The following is a 27,489-nucleotide window of genomic DNA, read 5'->3' as shown; positions in this document are numbered from 1 at the left end:
GCACATCATGTCTGCATGTTGAATGTTTTCATTCTTAGCCCATTTTTATTTGCAAGTATTTTATGTAGTATGTTTCTTACGATGCATGGTGATGTTTTTATGACAAGTTTGACAACTTCTAATGGCCCGATCTTAATTAAACCAAGCCATAATCTTCCTAGTTTCAGTCATTACTAGGTGAAGGTAAGTCTCAAGCTGGCAACCTGTTTTAAGTTGCGTGTGAGCAAGGCCGTCCCGAGACATGGGCACTCTGTGCCGTCGCCCCAGGCCACGGAGCTACCTGCTCACGTGAGCGTAATAAACAATTAAAATTACTTTTAACAGGGCCTGCACTGCTTCCACTCACAGGGCTCTTTTTGAGGCCTGTTTTAGCGAGGAAATGCTGTCTGCTCCCTGCCCATCAGCCTCTTGGGGCCTCACAGTTAGGACTTATCACGCTCTTTGTGTTAAGTAATGGTCCATTTAAGAACCGTTGTTTTGGAGAAGGCGTTTAAAAGGGGAATTTTATTCTGAAAGCACTAAAAGAAAAATAGTTCGCTGCGCAAGTCGGACTTCTTTAAAGATAAGTATGTTAACAAGAGTTTTGCACGATCGCGCTAGTTTTCATGTGTTCGCTTTGATGTGCTAAATACTTTTTTGTAGATTGTCACATATCAATCGCATCATATAAAGCATGCTTTTGTCTAACTGCAAAACACTCAGGTTGAAAGAATCATTTTGTGGAATTGCATTCTGGTATTTGTAGTCTTCAAGATGGGGTTAAAATAACACAACAATTGCCCTATTTTTGTGTAGCTTAGTTCTGTAAGGATTCTTATGTTTCTGGAGGACTTTAATGATGTGGTTACTTTTTAAAAAACATTTATAGCAATGCACCAAGCCCCCAGGCCATCTGGGCGTTGGTTACAGTTATAGGTAGCATTACAACTTGCAGGTTACAGGACGCAAACATGAGACAGTCATTCAAAGGAACAACAAGAACAAAGGTGCGTTAAAAAGCAGGACTATATGAGTTAGAGTCTCTGGAAAAGAGAATGGTACAACCCTGCCTACTGGACCCCAGGTCTAGGTGCAGTGGTGTAGTAGGGACACAGCAGGCCAATGACGGGAAAGGTACTATCATGAAGCATTTAAAGTAGTTACAATTATAAGTGGGTTTTCAAGTTGCAGTGTCACAACACTACAATCAAATCAAACCGAAAACAGTGAATCACTAATTCTACGAAGTGCAAGACATGGCGGTTCCCGTCTCTATGCGAGAGAATGGGGTAAGCCCTGACTGTTGAATCAAGATAATAGTGTGGTGTGGTGAAGGGCGCTGCAGGCTGATAAAAGCGTCAGTAGAACACAGCACATGCTGGGAAAAAGCTGCACCCGAGCGGTCGGGGGCTGCAACAGCGGCGCGAGCGAGGGAGGGAGTCAAAAAGTCAAGGGTAAGGTGAAGCAAAAACGTTAGTCGGTTAAAAGGTCAGGTAATCCTGGAATACATGTAAGCATGATCCGATGGTAGAATGGGAGTAAAAGGATTACAGGATTGCAGAAGGGAGAACAGTGATAGAGTAGAATACTAGGCGCCATGGGGAAAGCTGCTCCCAGACACGAGGCACTACATCGGCTCTGCGACATAGTCAAGTTTAGTGGTAGTGCAGTGTCACGTATCAAGCGTACTTTTTTCAAGTCCTCTTTATGAAACAGTGTATTGTTGAAAGTCATACACACGGGAGGGCAAAATTGTGATGATTTAAGAGGTCCATCGATGTGGGAAGAACGGTTGCTGGACTGAAGATGTTTGGGAGTACGTGGGTTGACGGCATCCACACGCTTTTTTCACAATGCTGATGCCATCCCCCTTGGGTGTTTTTGAGGCCGGTATACAAAAAAAGCTGGTTTGCTCAAGTTTTCACCCACCAAAAGTTCAGTCCTCAAGCTCTCAGTGTATAAATTTACCTTCAAAACCACATGGTATCTTCAAAGCAGATGTCTTGTAATGGTAGTTTGCTTTCCATGAAATATTTCCTAGGAGGATAGCTCAGCAGCAACGTGCTCGCCTTGGAAACGAGACAACACAAAGCAACACAGGTTCGATCCCAGGGTCTGCGCTTAGAAACTTCTGGTTAATAAGCGCGTTCTAAATACGCAACTAAGACAAAAATTCCTGTAACAGCGCCTTGATGCCCCCGTTCAGTCCATATTGAACCCCCACACTTCTTTTTGGACTTTAGCCCTAATAATAACCTTTGAAGACCTGTGAATTGCTTATTCTGACTGCTTCAGTATCTTCCTGCCAGTTAAATAGTCTTTACTTCGAATGCACTATCAGGCAATCCTGCAGCAAAAGCACTTTGCCCTGTCTGGCCCAGGGCCAATCTCTGCCCTTACATCCTTTGAATGTGCAGTCACATTCGGTATGCTTCGATTACTTAACGGTGATCTTCATTACTCTTTGTCCTGTTCCTCCTCATCACAGTACTTTCTTTTGAGGTAAGTCACTACAATGGATTCAGCTCACTCTGTCGACTACTCCAAATAATCCTCGCTCCTGATATTTCCACATATGTAATATTAAAATTGAAATACTAAGCGTCATTTTATTTGATTTCGACAGATATTAATGACTTATTTTGTGACATCATTTTCTGCAATTCAAATAAGGGGGCCACACACATCTTTTGCAGCCCAATGCCCCACAAATCCTAGCGCTGGCCCTGGGTGTGAGGGAATCCAGAACTTTGATGAGGAAGACTAGGACTTAGTTTAGTTGGACAATTACCACTCTAGGTGTACCATTACCTCCCTCAGTTTTCTTAGTCACAGTTCTTGCGACATGAGAAAAAGGGCCTCATTCCGAGATTGGTGGTAGTCATGGCGCTATTTGCGCCATGACTGCCACCAATAATGGGTCCGGCACCGGTGTAGTTCAATGGGGACTTACCTTTGTAGTCCGACCCTGGCGGGACAGGTAAGTCCCCATTGAACATGCCATTCCCCATTCCCATTTGAGCCCCCTTAGGGCTCAATGGGAATGGGGTGGGCGCTAATAACGGGCTCGCGACTTGCAAGCCCGTTATTAGCGCCCTGGTCCATTAGCGGGGCCCGTAAGGGACGTGTGGTCAGACCACACGTTCCTTACGGTCCCCGCCAAGGGACCTTGGAATAGGGCAGTAAGGGATTACCCACACCGGTCTCCTTACCGGTGCCCGGTATCCCTTACCGGACACCTTGTAATGACCCCAAAGTCTTCAACACACTCCCAATTCTACGCTTTTGAAAAAGTGAACATGGATTCAGTTGGTTGCTTGAGTCTTTGATGCCATTAAAGCCTGGATGAGAAACAACTAAAGACAGAGATCCTGATTCTTGCCAGTGTGGCTAAACTCAAGACATTATGTCCCCAATATGAGGCCTTTCTAGTCGGAGGGGCTAATGTTCAGGTATACAGTCATGCTAAGACATTGGGAGTGGTCTTTGACTGTGACCTAAACTTCAATAAGCATGTCGCCTATGTAAGCTCTAGCTGCACATACACAACTCATCTACTATGGCAGTTTCGACTGTAGCTTTCAGAAGTAAACGGGGCCTTGATAGCAACAGCGACTATTAATTCGAGGATTGACAATTGCAACAGACTACTGGTTGGGTCTACATCAGCCAAAACTGCAGATAATCCAGAATGGGGCTGTCAGAGCCGTCTGTGGTATAGGACATAGGGATCATCTATCCAACGGCCAGAGGAAACTACACTGGGTCCCGTTCATCAAATTGTCCAATTTAAAGCATCCTGCCTGGTGTACAAATGCCTTGCAGGCTCTGCCCCTAGGTACCTTCAGTCATGAATGAAGAGACGGCACCACTGACGAACATTGCGATCTAACGACAAGGACCTTCTTTTGCAACCACATTTTAAACTAAAGAGATACGGGGATCTGAGCTTTAATGCATGGGGACCAAGGGTCTAGGACGATCTCTCCTTATCCTTTAGGCAGCTACCATTATCCCCCCAATTTAGGAAATCTCTCAAAACCCCTATGCTTGATGGAGGAGGAATCTAGGTTTCTTTCTTTCCTCTTAATTCTCAGACTTTGACTGTAACCTCACCGTAAACTCACAGACCCTGGCATTTTTATGTTTTTTGTTTGTATTGTCTGTTGAGCACTTCGAGGCCTACGGGCGGGTTGGCGCCTAATAAAAAAAATTAATAGAGTAATGGAAGAACCCAACAGGACTTGCCATAGTCCTTCTTTCATATTTAGTTTACTTTAACTAAAAACAGGCCTCTACATTAGAGCCTATTTATTATACCAAGCTGACAGTCTCGGTCACCTCAAGGATCCCAAGAGCCTCCAGGCACTGCTGGCTCCATTTTATTTAGTAAATGAAGAACTGTGTAAATGGCAAGCCACGAAATCTCGGGAGTATCCGCCATCTTGACTGTAGCAACGTTGGTGCTAAGCATTCCAATATGGATAAATAAGCGTGCCCCACTTAATGGATTGATCTGTGTGGGGAGGATGCTTCATCCCTTGCTACTTAGCCTGTGCCTGCCCTCCAGTAATTCTTGGTATTGTGGGCACTATGCATTGCAAGAATGATAAGGGCCCCCACTTGATGTTGGAGAGATTGCCTGGCCCTTCGCCACAATATGCGCTGGAGTTCTCAGGAGATTGGGAGAACTGGTCTACTGCGCAGATACTGTTGTTTTCTGTATTTTGCTTACGTGCGGAGCCCTACAATACGCACACCTGAAATGAAATCACAATAAAGTAACATACATTCGCTAAATTTCAACGTAGTCTTCCCTCAGAGCTGGAAAGGGCTGGAGACCTGTCTCACAGCAGAGGTAGAAAATAACAGGCTATGGGGGGTCAGGGTTAGGGACCGATTTCTAGTAACAAAATTGATTGATACTTCCATGATTAGTTTTTGGGAGGCTGGCATTGGGTGCCTGTCTCTGGATGCTAAGCCCCACGTAGTAAGGGCTGTGACGTGGAAGACTGATACGGTGGTAATGGATCAGGCAGTGCCATGTATGCTTCTGTTTGATTGGTGACCTCGAAATTCTACTAAACTAAAGTGCTTCTTTGTTTTTGCAGACACTGCAGCATCATCCATTCACCTTTTCGATCCTCTCTTCCTTGCCCCTAGTAATTTCAGACTCTTGCTGCTGTAATAGTAACAGAACCTTACGCTTCAATTAAAAAGAAAAAAATCACTGCACATGGTAATTTTCGTTACTGCAAATAGTCATTCTTAAAATCCACTCATTGCAAACGAATCTGCTGGATTGGCTATAACTGATGCAGATTCTCAAAAATATGACATATTGGTAGTTCTGAAAATGATGTATTCCATTTTTCTATCAGTACAACCTCTTTTTGAGGTTGGAAATACATTGGAGATGGTTGCGGATTATATACATATTTGTAATAACGCAGAAAAGGTAATTTTGACCCTTTTCTGCATTACATTGGAAAGAGGGTGAGAAAGTATGCATCAGAAAGGCCACCCTTTGGTATATTACAAATGAGAATTGCATGCAATTAATTCCACATAGGCCCAGGGACTGCAACCTTTCTCTCTCCAGATGTTTTGAATTTACAAATCACATCATCCCTAGCCAGCATAGTCAATGGTGAGGGGGTCATGGTAGTCTTAGTCAAAAGCACCTGGATAGCAACATGTTGCAGATCCCTGCCATAGGCCGTAATATGGCAAGCTCTGAACCAGGCAATGTTTTCAAATACCGCCAATGTTTTTATTTTTACCATTACTGTCACAGTAAAGATACCAATACGCTATGAATTCAGCTGCGCAATAGGTGCTTGTATATATACCATAATTTTCAACAAACCAATGACACGTGTCTAATAGAATATAACAAATCAACGTTAAAGTATACCAGGGGCTACAATTATTAGAGTACATACCTTATGATTTCCATTAATCATGCCAAGAAGGAAACATGCACAATGTGTTCCTATGCGGGTTGGAGGAAAGAGGTGATCAGTAAAGGGATTCAGTCCTTCCCCTAACTTGTTTTAGGAGCCTGAGCACCTCATAATATGATGGCTTTCCATAATTGGACATGGCTTTCGTTGTAGTTGACCGTGTTGTAACCTAGTGTGGTTCTTTTGATGGAGCTCCCCTTGTCTGAGGAGAGTTAACAAAGCTCAGTCTTAGACTGGTAGCCAATGGACACTGAATGGAATGGGGCGCCATGGTTGGAGTGTGTTGCTCGTTGTTGGAGACTTTCCAGAATTTGCTGTTGGCAATGTTATAATCCAGTCTAAAGCTCTGTCCGTATGACCTTTGGAATCTGGGTCATTAATGAGTTTGCTGCCATTCCAGAGTGGAGGCTTTCAGCTGGCAAGCTTCATTTCACTGAGAATTCCTGCATTTTAGGTAGACTAGATGTTCATTTGCCCCTGGAACCTGGGGCAAAAAAGACTCGAGATCCAACTGGCTCAACATCACAGGCCTCGTTAATGCAGCTGTACACGTGCTACCTTATATAATGTGACCAGGACATGAATTGCAGCTTCATTTATGTTGAATACCTATTCTGTATTTTTCAGCAATGAAAAGCGCCGCAGGGAGCAGGAGAATAAATATTTGGAGGAGCTGGCAGAGCTGCTGTCAGCAAACATTGGGGACATCGACAGCTTGAGCGTGAAACCGGACAAATGCAAAATCCTGAAGAAGACCGTGGACCAGATCCAGCAGATGAAGCGGATGGAGCAAGGTAATGCACTGATATGCATGAAGCCCTTCCATTTTCAAACTGTGTCCCCCTTGGCATGCCACGTTTCAGACTGAATTCTATTGCTTTAGAAGACACTGAAGGTGGATTGTGATGGGTTACCACGACCTGTGAACTATGCCTGTGCTCATGCAAAACAGGCCAAGCTCTTAAATGAGCCGAGGCGAGGTTCCATTGACTTTCTCTACAAAATGTCTTGTGAGGCAAGATTAAAGCCGTTGTGTTGCTGCACTGAGTTGTAACTCCTCTCTTATTGATACCTGCTTTCTCATAGAGATATTTAAAATGATGGTGGTGTTTTTGCGAGGGGCCTGGCTGCCTTGCAGAGTCATTTATCTGTAGGTCGCATGTTTTAGCCTGACCCACAGCGGTTTGATGGTAGACTTAAACTTCGTGATTTGATTAATGGCCTTTGTGAAATAATTATCTGCCGTCGTTATTCTTTCCACTGGGGTGCTTGGCAATTTACATAAACCAGCATCCTTTCACAAGGTTTTCACTTCCTAGCTTGCATTGAAGAATACTATATTGTGTGTATCTTTGTTGGTTGGTATGTCTGGTGATCTGAATTGTTGTTCCATATGGACATAGATATTTGCTTTTCTATTCTCAAAGTTTTTAATCGTTACAGCTTATCAAGGGTCCCACGAGACTTTGAAGAATGTCTTTTATGTATTGCCCTCTCAAATGGTATACATCTGACAAATGTGCTCTGCTGACTTCCATTTGAGAAGATTGGAATTGTCCCGTTATGCTTTTGACCAAATGTCTTGAGGAAGACATTCAATGTTGTTGAAGGATGCATATGTTCCCAGGATGGGATCTGGCATGGATTCACATGCTCATGATGAATATTCCCTATCAGGCTGAGAATCGTTGGTAAAAGAAAAAACTGTTTCACTTTCACTTTAAAGCTGTATTTCTCCTGTAAACCAATCCCTGTCCTTTGGGTCATGCTGCCCCCATCCAATAACAGTCCTCTCCCTAAGCTACTCCACTGGCAGCATTCTTCAGATTTTTACTGCACGCTTCCGTGGTGGGAGTCCTCGAGTTGCTATTTCAGCTATTTGTATGTTTTTTCATATTTTTCCAAGAGAAAAGTTACATTTTTGTTTCAAAGAACCTGTGCGCTCTTTCCTTCATCTACCGACAGTGGGTACCCGTTGTCGGTGAAGTTCAGCGCCACTCAAGGGCTAGGATTCATCAAAGATTCTTGAAAGGCCATCCTGGGCCTATTTCACTCCCTCCGACCATGACGGAGAAGGAGGGTATGTCTCTCTTCTGGCCCTGCACCAAATGCGGGCTACGGAATGTGTTTGTGGAGGACAAGCACCTACAACGCCTACACTGCCTACACCCGGACCATAAGGAGGTAGAGTTGCGAGGTATGCCTCGATTTCTCCAAGAAAACGACAAAGGATGGGCATAGTAGGCTGGCAGCATTGCTCAACACCAAGGCTTCTGACCTGTGCTCTGAGCCGGTACATGCCTCGTCCAGGACTGAGCGGTCTTCTAAGTTCTTTGAGGTCACCTCATCCGTAAGAGCCCAAGATAAGGCCAAGATCTGCAAGTCTGAGTCCAGCGGGTTTGCTGAGGAAGCGGGTCCCAAAGAGGATAGGACGCGATCAGCATCACCTTCCGCCTCCATTGCCAGCCTACCATCAAGCTCATATTCAAAGAGGAATTCAGCTACCCTGGCTAAGCTACGGGAGAAATCTGAGAAGCCGTGGACAGAGGAAAAGGCAGGGCAGCCCACGCAGGCTCAACCAGCACAGGCAAAGACCTTGTTGGTGACTCCGTAAACAGCTACTACTAACACTGCAGCTACGGGCGCTGATCCTACGAGGGCGGCTCCCACAGTGCAGAAAGTGTCCCTGCCCCTGTGTGACACCACAGCAGATACTTTTGCAAAGTCTGCAGGTATGCCAGAAGGGGTGAAGATACTGGCACAGGTCCCGGTTCAGGGCTCTCAAGGAGGAGAAAAGTGGCGGGTGGCAAGGAGGCCTCCTAGGTCATCTCACAAGCCATAGAGGTCTTTTCCACGGACAACAAAGATCAGGAGTCCATGCGTACTGTCCACGAGGATGATGACGACGCAGTGCCTAGTTTCCCTGTTTCGCTTTCTCAGCCGAGGGACATTTCCCTGGATATTCTGTTGAATCTTCACACCTTGGTGTCAGAGATACAGATGAGAATGCCTCCGGCGCCGGTACCTGTGGTCCCCTAAGTCCGCAGTAAGCCTCTGCAGAAGAAGAGGAAGAGTCATCTGACGCCCCCATATCAACCTCCTCCACCATGTTGGGGCCCAACTCCCCCAGCAGAATCTGACACGGGTGCGGGAACGAATACCGCCACGACGACGGATGACAACAAAGGCATTGTTGCAGCGGACGGTGAGTCGCCACATTTGGATGCCCTGCATAAGGCTTCCACACCGGACGAGCTGGGTTAGTTCCACTCTCTTCTCTCTACTGACTTGAACTTTGGTTCCCGAGGGCGTTCAACCTACCAGCGCCTTGAGATCATACCAATGGTACATAAGGCGCTATATAAATGCAAAGTAACAAAACATAACATAACATAACTCCATGATTGCCAGGGCCTCAGAGGCAACCAAGGAGGAGGGCTTCTTTCATGCCTTTTCTGCACGATATTTGGGAAGAGGGCATAGCCCTCATGAAGAACCCCTGCACAGCTCCAGCCTAGTGGGATAGGCTGGAAAAGAAGTATAGAGTACTGGACTCTGCACCCAGATGCCTGAGGTCGCAACCATCGCCGGGCTCTGTGGTGCCAGTGGCCGCAAGTAAATGGTCGGCTAATCTGCCCTCGTCGGTCCATCTGGACAGTGAGGGGAAAAGGATGGATGCCATGGAGAAGATGATTTACACAGCAGCGTCTACAATCAAGGCGGCCAAAGTCGACAGGGAGTTGTGGTACAAACTAGGACAGATCCTGAAGTACCTCCCCAATGATAAGAAGATGGAGGCCCTCGCCCTCTTCCAGGAAGGAGAAGTGGAATCGGACCATGCCATCATGGTGGCAGTGGACGTCGCAGACAGTGTTCCGGCAAATGGGGAATAGTGTCTGCCTTCATCGGCAGGGATGGATGAAGGCTCCTAACTTCCGTCAGTAGGTCCATGCGAAGGTGCTGGACATGCCCTTCAATGGGGAAAATCTGGGAAGGCCGTTGACGAGTCCTTTCAGGCCATCAAAGCGGATACGGAGACGACCTACTCCCTCAGCACTCTCCAACAGCACTGCTTGCCTTTTCGCTTCTACAAGGGAAAATCGAGCAGGTCATCGAAAGAGTTCTCCACATCATGCAGACAGCCTTCCTGATCCTCAGTGCAAGAAGCCTGCAGGTCCTGCTCCCAGGCCTATGGTAGTGGAGGACAGTGTTGCTGTCTCCCGCAGGGCAGGACATCCGCACACAAGCAAGCCTGAACTGGCCAAGACGTCCGGCCTCCCCTCATGCACCCTGGTGGGGGGCCGGCTGACTAGGTTTGTCTGCGAGTGGAGAAAGATCACCACCGACAAATGAATGCTGGATGCTCTCGCCCAGGGGCACACACTTGGTGCCCTTGTATTCCGCCAGTTCCCAGGCAGGAGCAGCCCATCCCTCAGCTTCTGGAAGAGGTACGAGCCATGCTACGGAAATGGGGGTCGAGCTAGTTCCCCAACGGCTCCAGAGTTTATTCCAGATACTTTCTAGTCAGAAAGAAGACAGAGGGCTGGAGGCCCATCTTACTGGCGACAACTGAATAAATATCTAAAGTCCCAGAAATTCAGGATGGTCACGTTGCAACACGTGTTCGGCCAACTGGAAAAAGGAGACTTCTTGACGTCCTTGGACCTGGGGGATGCATATTTCCATGTCCCCATTCACAAGAAACATCACAAATGTCTACATTTCGGGGTGCAGGACCAGCACTACCAGTTCAAGCCACTAGCATTCCGCTTGAAGTCGACCCCAATAGTGTTCACAATTGCCTGGCACCAGTGGTGGCCCATCTACGTCTACAGGGCATACATGTATACCCGTACCTCGGCGACTGGCTGATTTGCACCCATTCACGGGAACTGGCTGACAAACACACAAAGAGGACCATTGACTATTGACGGATCTGGCATTCTCTGTCAACTATCTGAAGTCCTGCTTAATACCATCGCTGTACACGCTGTTCCTAGACGCCAGACTAAACAGGGTCTCGTGCCTGGTGTCTCTCTCGGTATAGAGGATAGCAGCCATTCAAGGAAAGGTGCAACGGCCATCATAGGCAAAGACTGCCACGATGCGGGCCATCAAGTCGTTACTGGGCATGTACCTCATCCACCTTTACAGATGCGACCCGTACAAGCATTCCTGGATGCCTGTTCTATACGGGTGTCCAGAAGTTTAATGGACATGATCCCTCTCAACGAGGAGTTCCAATGAGCAGTAGAATGGTGGGTGGGGTCCGCTCCCACATTGCCCAAGGGATGGGATTTCCAAACCCCCCCCCCATACCAGGAGACAGCCATCATGGCTACCTCCGTGGAAGGGTGGGGAGCGCACACCAGACGTCTGCACTCCAGAGGCTTGTGGTTGCCAGAGAAGAAGGATCTCCATATCAACATCCTGGAGCTACGGGTGGTGTTCTGGGCCCTCAAGTCGTTCCTAACCTCTCTGAAAGGCAAGGTGGTGAGGATCTTCACAGACACCACCACCAAGTTCTACATCAGGAAGCAGTGGCGCACACGATCCCCGGTGCTCTCCAAGGAAGCCAGGACTTGTGGCACTGGGTCTTCGGACAGGGGATGTTCCTCTTCACCTGGTGGGAGTCAAGAACACCATCACAGACTCCCTCAGCAGGGAACTATGTTCCTGCCATGAGTAGGAGCTACGTCAGGATCAGGTGGACCGCCTGTTCGCCAAATGGGGCAGACCCCAGATCGATCTGTTTGCGACAGCAACAAACTCCAAATGCCAGAAGTTTGGCAGCAGGTCGCACCAGCTGAGGAGCTTGGGGGATGCGTTCTCCTTCCCGTGGGAATGACTGTTTCTGTACGCATTCCCCATGTTCTCTCTCCTGCTATGAGTCATCCACACACCAACAGTGCCAGTGCAAGATGATACTCCTAGCCCCGGCATGGCTGATGGAGATTTGGTACCCGGACCTTCTCAGCCTGTCGGCGGCGCCTCCAGTCAAATTGCCGAAGGATCTGGATCTTCTCACCAGAGAGGGAGGCGCAAACCTTCATCACGACCGAGGATCGCTGAACCTGGAGGCTTGGCTCCTGCAGCCTTAGAGTTTGGAGGTTATGAGTTACCAGCGGACTACAGGGAGGTCCTCTACAAGGCCACGGCATCGTCGACCGTAAAGTGCTACAGCCATAAGTGGAAGTGTTTTGCTACGTTGCAGAAGATTACCCACCTGGCTCCACAAATCCTTCCATACTTAATACCCTTGGCAAAGGCTGGTCTGGTGTACGCCTCCATCAAGGTGCATCTGGCGGCTATCTCCCGCTAGACCAGATCCCCAGGAAGATCCTTGCTCTGGTCCCACAGACTGGTCAAGGAGTTTCTCAAAGGACTTTTCTGATCTTTCCTGTCGGTGAAGGCTCCTGCCTCAGTGTGGAAATTCAACGTGGTTCTGACGAGGCTCATGGGGGCTCCCTTCAAGCCTATGCATCAGACCCTACTCAAGTTTATCTCATGGAAGACGCCTTTCCTCGTGGCCATCACCTCTGCCAGACGTGTAGGTGAGATCCAGGCCCTATCATGCTAGCAATCGTAACTGACTTTCCACGAATCAAGGGTGGTACTGCATATGCACCCCTCTTTCATGCCGAAGGTTCAGTCTGGATTTGGCACCTCAACGAGCCTTTGGCGTTACCTGTTTTCTTTTCTGAAACTTTCATAGCTGGCGGAAAGGGCCTTGCACTTGCTGGATGTTGCTCGTGCCCTGAAGTTCTACGTGACACACACAAAGAGTTTTCAGAAGACTTCACAACTGTTTGTGAACTTTGGTCCTGTGCACCATGGGAAGGCCTTGTCCAAGGCTTTCTTCACGCACTGTCATCGGTTGGCGAACCGACTGCTGCACGCCTGTTTGAGAGCCCACACCACCAGAGCGATTGCTACAACGGTGGCATTCCTGTCTGGTGTGCCCCTGCTGGACATCTGCAGGGCTGCTACGCGGATGTCCACGCACACCTTCATGAAGTTCTACTGCATCGACAGGGATTCCAGAGAGGGGTCCAGAGTCAGCGAAGCAGTGCCACGCAACCTGTTCGGTTGAGGTGAGCCTGTTCCAGAGATGAGCATTGCCACCTCCCGCGGTTGTGTAATGTTGTACTGCTATGCATTCGTTATTCATGAGCATGTGAATTCATGCCAGACCCCATGCTCGGGAAGGTTTAAGTTACTTACCTCTAACTATTGTTCTCCAGCATGGGCCTGGCATGGATTCACATGAGAACCCTCCCCGCGGCCCCTCTACTTCTCTTCCAGGTCATACTGCCACTTTACGTGCTTACCAAATCTGAAGATGGTTGCCAGAGGTGGGGCTTATGGAGAGGACTGTCATTGGCTGGGGGCAATATGATCCAGAGGACAGTGATTGGTTTAGAAGAGAAACCGTTTTTTCTTGTATGGAGGATTCCCAGCCTGACAGGGAATATTCATGAGCATGTGAATCCATGCCAGACCCATGCTGGAGGACAATAGTTACAGAATAGTAACTTAAACCGTATTAAAACGAGTCCACTTTTTGGCTCGTTTTTCAGCCATTAACATCATTTGTGCTTTTGACCAAACATCATTAATAGAGAAGTCCATGTAGCTTAAGTGTAAAACTGTTATTTTTAGGAATTCTTGTTGAATAAAATAAGTCTGCTTTCTGGCCAATGATATGCCCTCTCTCTTCAGGCATTCAGCATTCTCTTGGTTTGGTGGTTGCTGCCTTCTTGGGAACTAGAAAGAGCATGCATTATTACAATGATTAGTGGATGTATTATTTATAAATTAAACGTGTAACTGATGTGCTGTGAACTTTGTAATGATTATTTTATGCGCCAGATACATCACACATGGCTGCCCTGCTCCTTTGTCACTCCAAGCAGATGGGGGCACCGACTTCAGGTTTTCCAGAGGGGTGCCGGCACCCGGGAAAAAAAACTCCCATTTAAAGTATAGGGACTTTTATGCAAATGGGCTTTTCTGGGAGGGCCTGGCGAGGGGGACCCCAGACCGCCCCACTTACTCGGCACCCTTTCATGGAGACCATACAGCCTGGAACCACTGGTAAGGCACAGCACATAGAGGCAATCTTTCCACCAAATCAGTCTTCGGGTTCCTTGGCATATGACTGTTTAGCATCAGTTTTGCAATGTGTACTTAAAGATTTATAGTGAAAGTGGAGAGACAATTTTTCACTTAAATCACACGCCATCTTAAGTGAAATCCATATGTTCTTAACATCTTTCATTGATCCGAAGATGCAGTTAAACGTATACAAGTCAAAATGAACTGTAGCTTGTATCCTATGGTGCATTCTGATAGGCCTGGTCTTCAAATGTCTGACACAAATGCATTCCTTATCCGCCCTCAGCGAGGTGCCGGCAACCAGTGCTTTGATCGCAGGCTTTACTTGTTGTTAGAGTCTAGCATACTGTTTGAATGCCCTTCCCTGTATGTTATGTACTGTGCCTTTCTGGCCCTGTAAACCGTCATGGAAATGGTAGAAGTGATCTCCCTGGAGCTCTGGCTGCCAATTCCATCAGGCTGTGAATTGCTACACACCATGAAGTCGCACCTTTGTGGTTGTTGAAGTTAAAGTGGAGAATGTTTCTGTTACTTTATTCATGAATGGAGATTAAGCTTGCTTGGGATGTTCCCTCTTTACCTTCCGATTCGCCTGCTGCCTTTGGCTTCATTACTACATTCTGTTTTTTGTTGGTATCCATGAAGCTACACCGTTTCACTGCTCTGCTTATGCCCTCTGATTCACTGTGTTTAATGTGACTGTCTGTGTTTTCTGTTTTCCACTCTTGTTTTTGTACATGTGTAAGTCATGCAGACGAAACTGTGAGGTGCCATTTTGGTCTTATGTAAAAGGTAGTGGGCTCGCCTTCCCGTGACTTGTATTCTAAACTCTTCATGTTCACAGCCATATCACTTTGGCTACAGTCAAGAGGATGCTGAGGGTATTGCCTCCCTGCCAAGTTTCCCAGTTCCATGTGTGATACCTCGAGCCAGTCCTGCTTTTTTGCTTCCATTTCCGTGCTGGAACTTGTGGTTTTGTGTTTCTCGTTGCAAGGGTGGGCCGACAAGTCCCAGCAAGCAGTGCAAAAAAAAACCACAGGACTGGCTCAAACCATCCGCATGGAACTGGGAAACTTGGCTATGGTTATTGTTCAGTGGTGCACAACACAACAGCGAAAAATATTTTTAGAAAAGAAAATGGGTCAGAGATGTGTACCGCATGTAGCTTGCAAACACAGGATGCACACCTCACCCTCCACCGAAAAAGGAAGATGGACACAGAGCCCTCATTCAAAAAAGGAAGTTGACATGCCATGAGTCCGAAAGGAAGCAAGGGGCAGCGAGCACCAGGAAATGCAGGTTTTGGGGCGCATAGGCAGGGGCGACGCCAAGCATGGGCTTGGGAGGGCTAAAGCCCCATCCCCCACCTTGACACAGCAGGCATCACTCTGCTGTTACGCCCAGCCCCAGTTCAGACGTCAAGAACCTACCACATTTATCACCTCGTAGATCAGTGTATTTACTTAAGCAAATACACTGCTCTACGAGGAGAGAAAACAGTCATTGAAGTGAACATAGAGGCAGAGGACAAAAGCCTGCCCAGGGGATATCCGTAGAATCCCCTCCCCCTAGGTTGCAGCTAAACTCAGCTTTTGCATGGCCCATGCTTTCAATAATTACCATTAACTAAAAAAATGTATATTTGTGTGCATGCAGGGATTGTCTCTCTGTATACATGCATGTATGTATGAATGTGTGCATGCATGCAAGGGAGTGTGTTTGTATGCTAGGAGGTGGCTGCAAGTGCACACCTGTAAATGAATGCAGTGTGAATGATGTACATGGTTGTGACTGCGCGTGTTAATGAGCGCACAGTCTAAACGATCTGGGTGCTCATGCGAATGATAGCTCGGTTGTGTGGGTGCATGTGTCTGAATGTGTCCATATCTCTGTGGATCTGTGTGTATGCAAGCAGAGGCATGGAGAGGGGCATTGGAGCATGGACATTTTTTTACAAGAGGATGGCATGTGTTTCGGCCGCTTTTGGGCAAAGGAAAAACAATTTGAGTGTTTGTATGTGATGGTGGGGTTGGAGTGGGGGTGGGGGTGGGGAGAACACTACAGTGGGGTTGGCCTGGCTGGGTCTTATTGTGGCATGGAATGTTGTATTCACATTAAGGTCAAAGGCAACATGATCGGTGTTCTTACATGGGCAGTGCGTTTCCTTATTTTGACTTGGCTTTTTATTTTACTGTTAAGGTCAAAGGCAACATAAATATTCTTACATGGGGGAATATAACATGATGAGTGCAACATAAGTGTTCTTATACGGGGATTTGTGTAATGATATTCTATTTATATAGCGCTTTCGACAAAACGCTGTGCAGAGAACATGCTTACATAAAATGTATCACCCAGCCGAAGTTTGCACTCATTTAATGAGCTTTATTTATGTATTTATTGCATTTATTGGCAGCACCCAAACCCGTAAGTATCACGACACTGGTACAACTTTGTGAGCTGGGAAAACATAGTGCAGAACAGTACAGGGTAAGAGAGAGGTAACAAGGTGCCAAAGAAACATAATAGTACAAGGTCCGTAGAGGAGGCTAGAGATCAGGGAGGTCACTTTGAAGTATGAAAGGCTAAGTTGGACTTGCCAGGATTTTAACTTGCGAATCACACGTCGATTACAACAGCATGCGCTCAGCCCGCTGAGCTATCTTACCGGCTAGCCAGCAAGAGCATGTATTCTTACTGTGGCATTGCAGTTAATTACTGGTGTTAAGGCCAAAGACAGCATAAGTATTATTCTTACAATGGGGTGGGGGCATTCGTGCAGCCTTCAAAGCAATATTTTTTTTTATTTTTTTTTTTTTATTGTGGCATGAATTTCTTTAATGCTGTTAGGGTGCAAATACAGCATGATGAGAGTTCTTATATGGGGATTGGGGAAGTTGTGTAACCATTTCACTGGCATTAAGGCAAAGCCAACGAGAGTATGTTCTTACATGGGGACACTGGCATGCATTGGGAGAGCTAGCATAAACATGCTTTGTTATAATATCGTTACTGGCATTATGGACAAAGCAAATAGAAGTATTTTCCTATGCAGGAATAGTGGCATATATAGGTGCACCAGAATGCACATGTGTGAGCACAATCAATATGAAAATGCTTTTTTACACTTGTAAAGTACTGACATATAGTGGGCAAAGGCATAATGAAAACGTGTTTGGAAATGCTCCTGTGCATTGTTGGTGGCTTGGCAAAACCGATTGTAAACTGTGTGGCCTTTTAGAAAATTTATCACAAAGTGTACTGTAAAAATGCACTATTTTAACCCATTATTTAAAAACTTTTCTCAAGGGGACAACCCCCCGTCTGCCCCCCCCTTGATTGGTTCGCTCTCCCTCACTCCTCTGTCACTGGGGGGCAGAACAAGTGCCCTTCCTTCTGAAGGCTCTTCTTAGAGTGGGCCCTTCTACATTAGCTCCAGGCCCAACTGCTTACAGAATCATGGCTATGACTCTGCTGAGTTGGGGTGAAAGATGGATCTAATGGGCCAAAGGATGCATAATATCTACTCAGTCTCCTGGGCTTGGTGAGGGGATGTTAGAGGGGGCGGGGGTCAGTAGCACAATAGATTTAATGTCCCGTCTCACTAACAGTTTTCAAAGCTGCCATCCACCCCCCCACACACCTCCCCCCCCCCCCCCAAATGTTGAGTCTGACTCCGCCCCTGGGCATAGGTCAGTTAAGAAGAAAACAATATTCCAATATTCTAATGGCGGTGAGGAAGGGCAGTGTCCTCCCGCTGACATATTCCATTGCTAGATGGGAGCGAGCGAGACAGGCGTTCCGAGGAAAGTTAAGCCCCGCAGGTGATGGTCCACGGGAAAGCTATAAAAGCTGGAAAAAGACCTAAAGATGCATAGAAACGCCCAGGAACAGTAGTCGTCCGTTCTGCTCATTGACTGGCATATGTCCACGCTCTGAACACCTCATAATTGCCCTGTACCTGTTGTGGTGAGCTGAGCATCCGCCATGCTACGAGCCCGGGATGCTTAATCCACAGAAATGAACATTGCCCATGCCTTTGCGGTGTGGGAAGCAAGCAGGTGTACGTCTTCAAAGAAGCGACGCACGCCACATCCCTTTCTTTCTTGGCAGGAGCCGTTTGCCAGTGGGCGTCATCTGGCCTGTATCTGGAGTTCACATCCGTCCGCCGAGTTTACTGTACCACTGCATCTCCCGCGTTTATTGCGTCGGGCTAATTTGCCTACCACAAACTGTGAGGGAAAGCCAGGGAGTGCGCAGCAATGATAGCTTGCGAAACGATTAACATGTGTATTGAAGCAGCTTGGTTCCTCGTGTTATGAATGTGAGGCAAATGCTTTTAGGGAAATATTCCCAACGTTGGATGGCCTCCAGTGCTAGTACAGTACAGTTGGCAGAACTATGGCTTTCTCATGGCGGTGGCCGTTGCCTGCCAAGACGGTGATAACACAGGCAAGGGAGCCAAAGGAACAGGGCCAAAGAGCTTCTAGCCAAATCTTCCATGTCTCGTGGACATTTCTTTCGAGTGACACCTGCTTCTTTCTGCGCACTGCTGCACCCCAGCGCGTCGAGTAAGCAAGAGTTTAGCGTCGCCATGCTATCTTCCAAACCTATTTAGTTTGATCAGCCTCTTTGGGACGTTTCGGTTTTTGCAGGGTACTGACCTCTTTGTTGTTTTGCCTGAAAGCTTAGCACCCCATAACAAACATGGAATTCGAATGGCTGGCGTTTAGCAGGTTTGTACTGAGCATGTTGCTATTTTGGGATGTACCCGGGAGCTCGGGCAATATCTGCACGCTGTGCTTGGACGAGCATTTGCCAACTGTCCGGTTTGTGTGCTTAATTTGGATGCTTCTCTCCAGTAGTTCTTTGACAACGCAGCCTTGTTAAACCTTTCGGCTACATGATAGCTCAGGTCTCAAGCAAAACTGAAACCTGATCCTTGGCAAGTGCAGTCGCCGCTTGAATAGATGTTATGTCACTTTGCCTGCAGGAATGAGGCTTGGCAAGTAGAATGTGGCAATTGGTCACTTAATACTGTGAGAAGGTAATGGATGTAAGTAGACCGGGAAGAACCCGAGCACATGGGCGTACCCTGCTTGCTGGTTGGCACTGTTGCCATCTGCCCTGTATCTGGATCGCTGAAGGAGGCAAAGGTTCAGCATTGTCTACTTCAGGGCCAGCTAGAGGATTGCTATTGAACATGTCTCCAGCGTTTTAAAGACGATCTGAATACTTTGCTCTACTGTATTGTTAAGGAAGCTTACTGCACAGATTATTGAACGAAAACAAATGCATAAGAGGCGTGTTTTTCAGAGAGCCGTTAGCAGGGCAACTCTTACGTTTTGGAGTTTATTTATAAGGAAATTATTTATGATTAAAAATATATGTTCCTAAAAGTATGTTATTTAAATTCCGACCTCTCCACCCCACCCACATTAAAAGCAGACATTTTCTAAGATTCTGTTCATTCTGTTTCTCAAATCTGTATTATCTTAACCTACTAGCCAGTATGGTCTCTTTGTAATGTGTTGCAAAGATATATTGGCCCTTTTGGAACCTGCACAGTTTTGGCGGTTTCACTCATTCAGGCTCATCGAATATCCGTATGAAATACCAGGTTATCGCTTTGGTGGAATTAGCCTGTGTGCTCATCAACTGGACTTGCTGCCTTGTAAGATCTCCTTACCCCCCTCCTGGCCTGCTGTTATGCAACGGCATATATTCCATATACTCTTACACACTGTCTATCCGATGCATGGACTGAGCAGCCCTTGTTGCCCTGCTTGTGCTTGTAGTGCTTTTCAGAATTGCTTAATTTCTTGTATTTTGTGTAAATATTTGTAACCTGCCTATAAAGAGTGCAGTTTTCATCTACCTGGTATACTGTGTGGCAAGAAAAGCCTGTAATTAATTTCTGGGGTGATCCAAACTTGAAGGGTGGATAATAGCTTGAATGAATTGAAGACTATAAATGTCTGAGCGTACTGCCTGCCACTTCTTGGCTTGCTTGGAAGAGCCACAGGCAAGCAGCGATCATGTGGCACAAAACTGGACCCTTTACAAAGGCAGAGGAGATGATGTAAAAACATAAAACTACACCTAAGGTGGCATGAATCCTACATCTGCCCTGTAATAGTTTCACTTGCATAAATAAGAAAATGGACATGGTTAACTTGATTACCATACCGTAGTGGAAATAGTATGCTCTGTAAGGAAGTATTAAATAAGCCCAGGTAAGTTGTCATTGTAAAGTATGATAAGCAACCTGGATGGAGTAAATGTGGAAATGAAACAATAGTCTGTTTTTTCTGTGGCTGTACTCCCCTCAGTGAGCTGGAGTTCAATTCATCGATCAGTTGGGAACCAGGCCAGAGGAGAACATTTCTCAACAGCCTGCAGGGCAAGAGTCTTAAACCCAAAAAGCTTACAGTCTAAAAAAGTGGTCCGCTCTGCTCAAACATCCGGGGCCATTTGCTTGTTTGCTCCCAAGGGAGGAGGATATTCGGTGGGTTCCCCAGCCAAACTGTATTCCATTTCCTATGCTGCAGATATGTAGGTGTTGGGGTCTCTTGAGGCTGTTTCTAGGATTGAAATAACTACCTTCAAGCAGATTTTAAGACTTCCCTCATCCCTCGTTTGTTTCCCCTGAAATGTTCTACTTGGAACTTGGTTTACTTCTGATCCGAGAACCTATTATGTTTTCTTGTTTGAAGCTACACTGGAAGCTTGCCCATGCCCCGAGAAACACTCTTATGGGGCTTCTGTTTCAGGTGTTTACTACCAAACTTGTCTTGATTAAGTCATCCACGTTGGGAACTATCAAGCGACTGAGTGATTCATGGATTGGGAGATCCCTGGGTGACCCGCTAGAGACAGACTTTAATTACTTCAAAAGAACCATTAGGGCATCCATCGAGGCCTTCAGTCATGATCAGCTGATCATTAATTTGGCGTCTAAATCTCCTGCTGAATGTTTCTTCCCATATATTACTGAAAGACAGTTGGTCCCCTCATATATCCATCATTTTATTGGCAATTACTTTGTCTGGGATTATAAGTGCCCCAAATTTAATGCAATCAAAACTTTTTAGATTACTGGGGGATGGCGTAAAGTTCTTATAAAATTTAGATTTTGCCGGTTCTGCGGCAAGTTATAAGTGGAATCTGTCCGCCATCTCCTTTTTGAATGTAGTGCATGGTCAGGCTTAGCAAAAGCGACCAGAGCTTCGGGCTTTGACTTGTCTGTTTCCACAGACGAGGTATGTATTATCTGTTTAACCAAAATTTGGAAAGATATGAAATCATAATAGTTTGAGGCGTGAATGCCTTTTTAAAGGTATTTGGTGATGTAATGACATTATGTGATGATGCTCAATGTATTAAAAGTAATGAATTTAAATGTATGATACTATAAATTAAAAAAATAAATAAGTCACCTAGATGGAGTGAATGCGGAAATCGAACAATAGTCCTTTTTTTCCCCCATGGTTGAACTCCCCTCAGTGAACTGGAGTCCAATTCATTGATCTGTTGTGAACCATGCCAGAGGAGAACATTTCTCTAGCAGCCTGCTGGGCAAGAGAGTCTTAAACCCCAAAAGCTTATGGTCTAAAAAAGTGAGACTTAAATCCCAGATAAAAGTGCACTGTCTTGTGTCTAAACACAGCGGCTTGGGAAAGTGATGGGAAGTCAGACAAGAGATGCAGACTGGAGAAAAAAATAAGTTCTAACCCTGGCACACAAAATAGGACAAGATCAAAGCTTTTCTTAAACTGTCAGAGGAGGAATCCTGTGGTTAATGCCGGTCTGCTACAACCAGTAAAAAAATAAGCAGTTGCCAAAAGCACTGCCTTGTAAAATGAAATTTTGTATGTAACCACTCCTCCCCGTTAAACATTTAAGTTGAAGAGTTATCTACATATCATATGCTGCTGAAAGGTTTAGCAGAATGATGGCTAATAGAGGGTGACAATCTAATGACTTTGGTCCCTGACGACGCTGAGGTGAGGCCCACTGCACCCCAGCACTAACATTTCATGTTGTGCATTTGTTTAGTGCTTCAGCGCTGTGTGAGCCCCTTGCCTGCCCTTCTGAGTAGTTTTCTTCCGCCTCGTGTCCTGCCCCATCCCCCGATTGGCAAACTGATCTTCAACCCTAACAGGGATCTACTCCCTCATTCTGCCACCTCCAGCATGCCACTTTGGTCCCTGGCGAAGCTGAGGTGAGACTCTCTGCCCCCCCAGCACTAACTTTTGATCTTGTGCATTTGTTTTATCTTTGTTGAGCACTCCAGCACTGTGTGAGCCACCTGCCTGCTCTTCCGTTTTTTTTTCCCTGCCTCGTATCCCGCTCCCTCACCCGATTGGCTCATAGATTCCCATTAAAACCATAGCACTAGGGAAGCCCTCTGCCCGTAGCAGCCCCAGCGGCTAAGGACCCAAGGCAAAGGGTCGGCTCCTACAGGGATGGGGTATCGGCAGGGAAGCAGCCATCCATTAACATAAATCAAGCCTACCAACTAACCCTCAATCCCTCAGTGACACATATAACCAAACAGACCCACTGTTGTGCCCCATCACCTAGCTCATTCAATGCACTGAGCTCAAGGGAAGGAACCAGCAGCGCTCCCACCTGAGTCCCCGGATGCAGTGTCAACTCCTACCGGTCTCTTTAACAACAACTAACACTTCCCTGCTACAACCGTAATGAACGAGTTGGTTGCAAAGGCATAATTCCACCCGCAAACCAGCAATAGCAACAGGCTGCAGTACCCATACGGGCACAACGAGGAACAGACTGCCAGCAACCAGCACCAACGGATAAGATAGGCACAATTTTCGCACAATTTCACTGGTACTAATAAAGACTTTAGCCTTCACCCCACCCTCACATCTATCACAGTCACTAAAAAATCCACAGTGAACACAAACGATTGAAAAAACTGATTGTTTTGTGAGACCTAGGCCGCCCTCCCACTATACAGGATTCTCAAATCTAGGTTTGTCCCCACAAATCTGCGTATTGTATTGACAAACCTAGGCTTCCTTCCCACTATACAGGATTTTCAAATCTAGGTGTGTTCCCCCATATCTGCCTATTGTATTGTGAAACCTAGGCCTCTGTGTCTCTACAGAAATCTTAAATCTGGGTGTCTCTCCCCCATATCAGCCTATAGTATCGTAAAACGTAGGCATTGATACCAATCTACAAAAATCCCAAATCTAAGCGTGCTCTCCATATCTGCCTATTTATCGTGAAAACTAGGCCTTCAACCAATAGACAGGAATACCAAGTTAGGTTTACCTCAGATTTCTGCCTATTGTATCATGATACCTAGCAAACGTCCCATTAGACAGTAACCTCGAATCTAGGTGTGTTCCCCATCACATGCCATCTGCCTAACCACAGGTCCTCACCACCTTCCTGGAACACCCACCTAGCCACATAAAGGCAATTGCTTAGAGCTGTATCTTTGCCCCAGTCAAGTGCAAACCCACAGTCTAATTCAAGAGCTAATTTGTCCAACGGCGTGCACCCCCCGATTGAAAACCCTTAGTAAACCAGACGTTGCCCTGCTTAGACACATGGCCATCGGAAGAAAGAAGTCTGGAACAATAATAAATCACTTCCTGGCAAAACACAGTTGAAAACCCTGAGCTATACATCCCACACCCTAGAACAACCAAACCAGGAACCTCAACATCTACAACTCAGCTTTACGCAGGCATTCCAGCCAATCCACAAGAGCAACCCTCCAAGAGCATCTTCACCACCGGATCACAAACAACCTACAAGGACACAAGCCAACAGAGTACACCCCATCAACATTACAGAAGAGGGCAAAACTCAACAATCATTCAAACCGCACAAAGCCCTACAGGTGAGCTACAGCACCTCTAAACAAAGTCTGAGCTCTCGCACCACCTGCAACGCTTAAGATGCCCTGTCAAAGTGCACGACACCGCCAAAGAGAAATGGAAAACAGAACAAACCAACCAGATACGAGCCCGACTCCAGCAGAAACCGCCACAAATACTGAACACACACCGAAAAACACTGCAGCCAGCAAAACAAATATCACAACAAGAGATAAATCCCTATATCTAACACCGTTTTTTGCAACCGCGTCAGCAACTCGACGGGATCTCGAAGTAAACACCTTTCACACCATCATCATGCAAAAGAGCGACCGCAAAATGGTTTACCTGCTACTCCGTGCCATGAAAAGGAAACACAGGAAACTTGAATTAGAATGGTGGGAAAAAAAACAATCGGGTGAAGAAACTACAACTTCAGCGGCAAATCCACTCATACAAGAAGGAAATATATAAGGCCAAAAGGAAATACTACGACAACAGAATCACCAAAGCTACCAACACCCAAAAGGAATCTTCTTAAATTATACATAAAATTAGAAACCCTCCTGGCTGCAACAACGCTCTGATACCTTCACTGAAACTATGCAATGACCTTGCAGAACACTTCAAAGACAAAATCACCACCATCCAACAAATCATACAAAGCGGGCCAATCGACTACAACATGCGACCAACTCAGCCATCTCTGGATCACCAGAACAAACTCTGAAACTTCCCCAATTATCAGCGGAGACATTCATCAAACTGGTAAGTAACAGCAACAAAGCAGGCTCCCCCGTGGATCCATGCCCCTCCCCCCCAGACATACACAAATAAATCCTCACACAAGGAACGCCCATGGAAATACTACAGAAACCCTTTCAACCAATAACTTTCAACAGGGAAAGTACTGCAATCATTCAAAGCGGCATACATCAAGCCGCTCCTCAAGGACACAGCAGGAAACGTGGAACACCTCTCCAACTACAGACCCATTTCCAACATCCCCTACCTAGAAAAACTTCTTGAGACATACGTCTACAGAATAATACAAAAATAACACAAGAATTCTTCCTCTGCATATGCTTGACCAGGAAGGATGTGCCCTCTCACCATCTGGGTACAACACCCAATTTACCTGCATGTTACATTGGACTAAGTGGCTTAATAACCACTGCTAAAATGGCTGCAAACGTTCCATCATGGCCTGGCCTCCCCAAGGTGCCTGGAGAGGCACTGGACTATATGCAGCTTCCTGATTGGTCTGCCGACCCAGCAAATACTAGGTCAAAGGCCCGGGTTTAAGGCCCCTGTCTTCCCCTCTCTGCCCATGTTGACCAATCCAGGGTTCCCTCCTACACACGCAACACTTTACAGCTTGCTGTGGGGTCGTCGAAACCTCACCACTGCATAATGTTCTTCCAAAGGTAAGAGTTGCTCAAATCCCCACAACACCTCACTATAAGCAGTCAGACATGCCATGCCGGCCAGTGTGTCCTATTCCCTGCAACTGCTTCCTACCCCCTCTATGCACACCCTTTGTGATTACAGCGCCCCCCAATCATAACCCTCCTTCATCGTTGCTGCCTTAAGTGCGAATCTGCCTTTATCTCGCTTCGGACACCCTGACGCCATCGCTAGCACAAAAAGTCATTGAACACTGTAGAGGAACAATATCATCGGCAAGCATACCGTTATTTGCAGACACTTTATCCCGAGACTGTACCTACACGCTACTCCTGTGCGTTACTGAACCACACCTGCGTTACTGAACCACGCCGCTCTCCCGACATCAACTTTACCTGTTTGGCCACCACGGCACTGCTCCGATGACCTGAAGTTTACCTCAACACCTGCCCCGCTGTAATGCAACTGCTATGATGTGTTACGGCTGCCAGGGCATTACCCAGCGGTCTTCTACATTGTGAGTGGGATCCCCAGTACTGTATCCCGACTATGCTTTAATGCACTCCTCAATTGGTGCCCTCCCCATTTTAGGTCGTAATTATATGTCCAGCGATATCTCGACGTTGTTCCACATCAGCTCATCAAACTCGTTTCATTTGCACTGTGTGTTCTCCCCAATGATGGAACTCGGAAGTACTGCTTAACATGTTTTCTACGTTCCATGCTATACTCTAACTACCCGCCGTAAAATGCCTGCAAGTCTACAGTCTATAACCTGTGGCTTGATCTTTGCTAGTCTGTATGTATGCACTGTTGCTGTATTATGATGTCGCCCTATGATGCCCACGTTACTTGATTGGTCTTGCATTACTTGTAACCTAAGATGTGATATTGTCAGCCCGTATGCCTACTCTATCTCGCCCTTTATACTTGCACGATCGCCGCAGCCCTTACCACACAAGGTGTGATTCTGCCAGTGCGCATATCACACCCTTTCCATGTCTGTATCATAATGGAATTGTCCTAGCAGCCTATGCTGCCCACCTGACGTGACAAAGCAGCCTACGCTGCCTACTCACCCAATCCAGGCCTACAATCTACCTGATTGACCGGTAGCGATGTGCTGCCCAAATGCAATTTGAAGCCTTGTAACCACCTGACTTGACCTAGCAGCCTACGCTGCCCATTCGCCGAATCCAGGCCTGTAACTTACCTGATTGACCGGTAGCGCTGTGCTGCCCAAATGCCATTTGAAGCCTTGTAACCACCTGACTTGACCTAGCAGCCTACGCTGCCCACTCACCCAATCCAGGCCTGTAACCTACCTGATTGACCGGTAGCGCTGTGCTGCCCAAACACCACTCAAAGCCTTGTAACCACCTGACTTGACCTAGCGGCCTGTACTGCCTTACCAACTACTACTTAAATCTGAAGCACTTTGCATGTTGCAACTACTTCTGTAATTATACCATGTAACCGATTTGTAATTTTGATGTAACTATTGTGTATCGGAAATACACCATAATGTCGCCCTCATAATTCCGACTCCCGAAATTCCGACTTTTTTCCCCTTTACCCCACATATACATGTGGGTGAGTGGTATGGGTTATAATAGTAGTATGGGGAGTGTGGGTGGTCTCCCTTCGCATATGTATGTGTTGTAAAGGGGGTTGAAGAATAAAGAAAAGTCTGCATTTTCGGCTGTCTGAATTCTGGCGGTCGTAGTGATCTCACAGATCCATGTAAATCTACTATGTAACTACCTCCTAAGCAAACCCTGTAACCAACCATCCTAAGAGAAGCGACCAGATGCCTCCGGGCTTGGTGCGCTATATAAATGCCTAAATAAATAAAAGAAATAGAGGAGCACCAACTGTTGGACCAAGCACAAGTAGGCTTCAGACCGATGAGGGGAAAGGAAACGGCATTGCTCTCAATCTGGAATGATCTCAAAACAAATTCAGACTCCGACAAAAGCACAGCTCTAATCTATCTGGACAGCTCAGCAGCATTAGACACAGTCAACAATGAAATCCTTATCGGGGGACTAAAAGAAATAGGAATCACTGGCACAGCCCTACTATGGATTAAATCCTTCCTAACAAATAGGACAGAAACCGTCTGGATCAAACCATGCAAATCAACCACAAGAGAATCC

At 46.5% G+C, this 27,489-nt stretch overlaps 1 protein-coding gene across 6 annotated transcripts in view; it reads left to right on the top strand.

Annotated features, from left to right (window-relative positions):
- Positions 1-27,489, top strand: part of NCOA1 (nuclear receptor coactivator 1) — a 1,575,181-nt gene that overhangs the window by 430,333 nt on the left and 1,117,359 nt on the right. For all 6 annotated transcript variants that reach the window (XM_069605680.1, XM_069605681.1, XM_069605685.1 and 3 more), the window contains one exon: positions 6,573-6,739. In XM_069605680.1, coding sequence (XP_069461781.1) covers positions 6,573-6,739 — 167 coding nt within the window. The remainder of the gene's footprint in view (positions 1-6,572; positions 6,740-27,489) is intronic.

This window comes from Ambystoma mexicanum, chromosome 4p (genome assembly GCF_040938575.1).
Source record: "Ambystoma mexicanum isolate Mex_15411 chromosome 4p, UKY_AmexF1_1, whole genome shotgun sequence".
Taxonomy (NCBI): Eukaryota; Metazoa; Chordata; class Amphibia; order Caudata; family Ambystomatidae; genus Ambystoma; species Ambystoma mexicanum.
The sequence above is the reverse complement of the archived record's forward strand: the minus strand, read 5'-3'. Positions and strand labels throughout refer to the sequence as shown.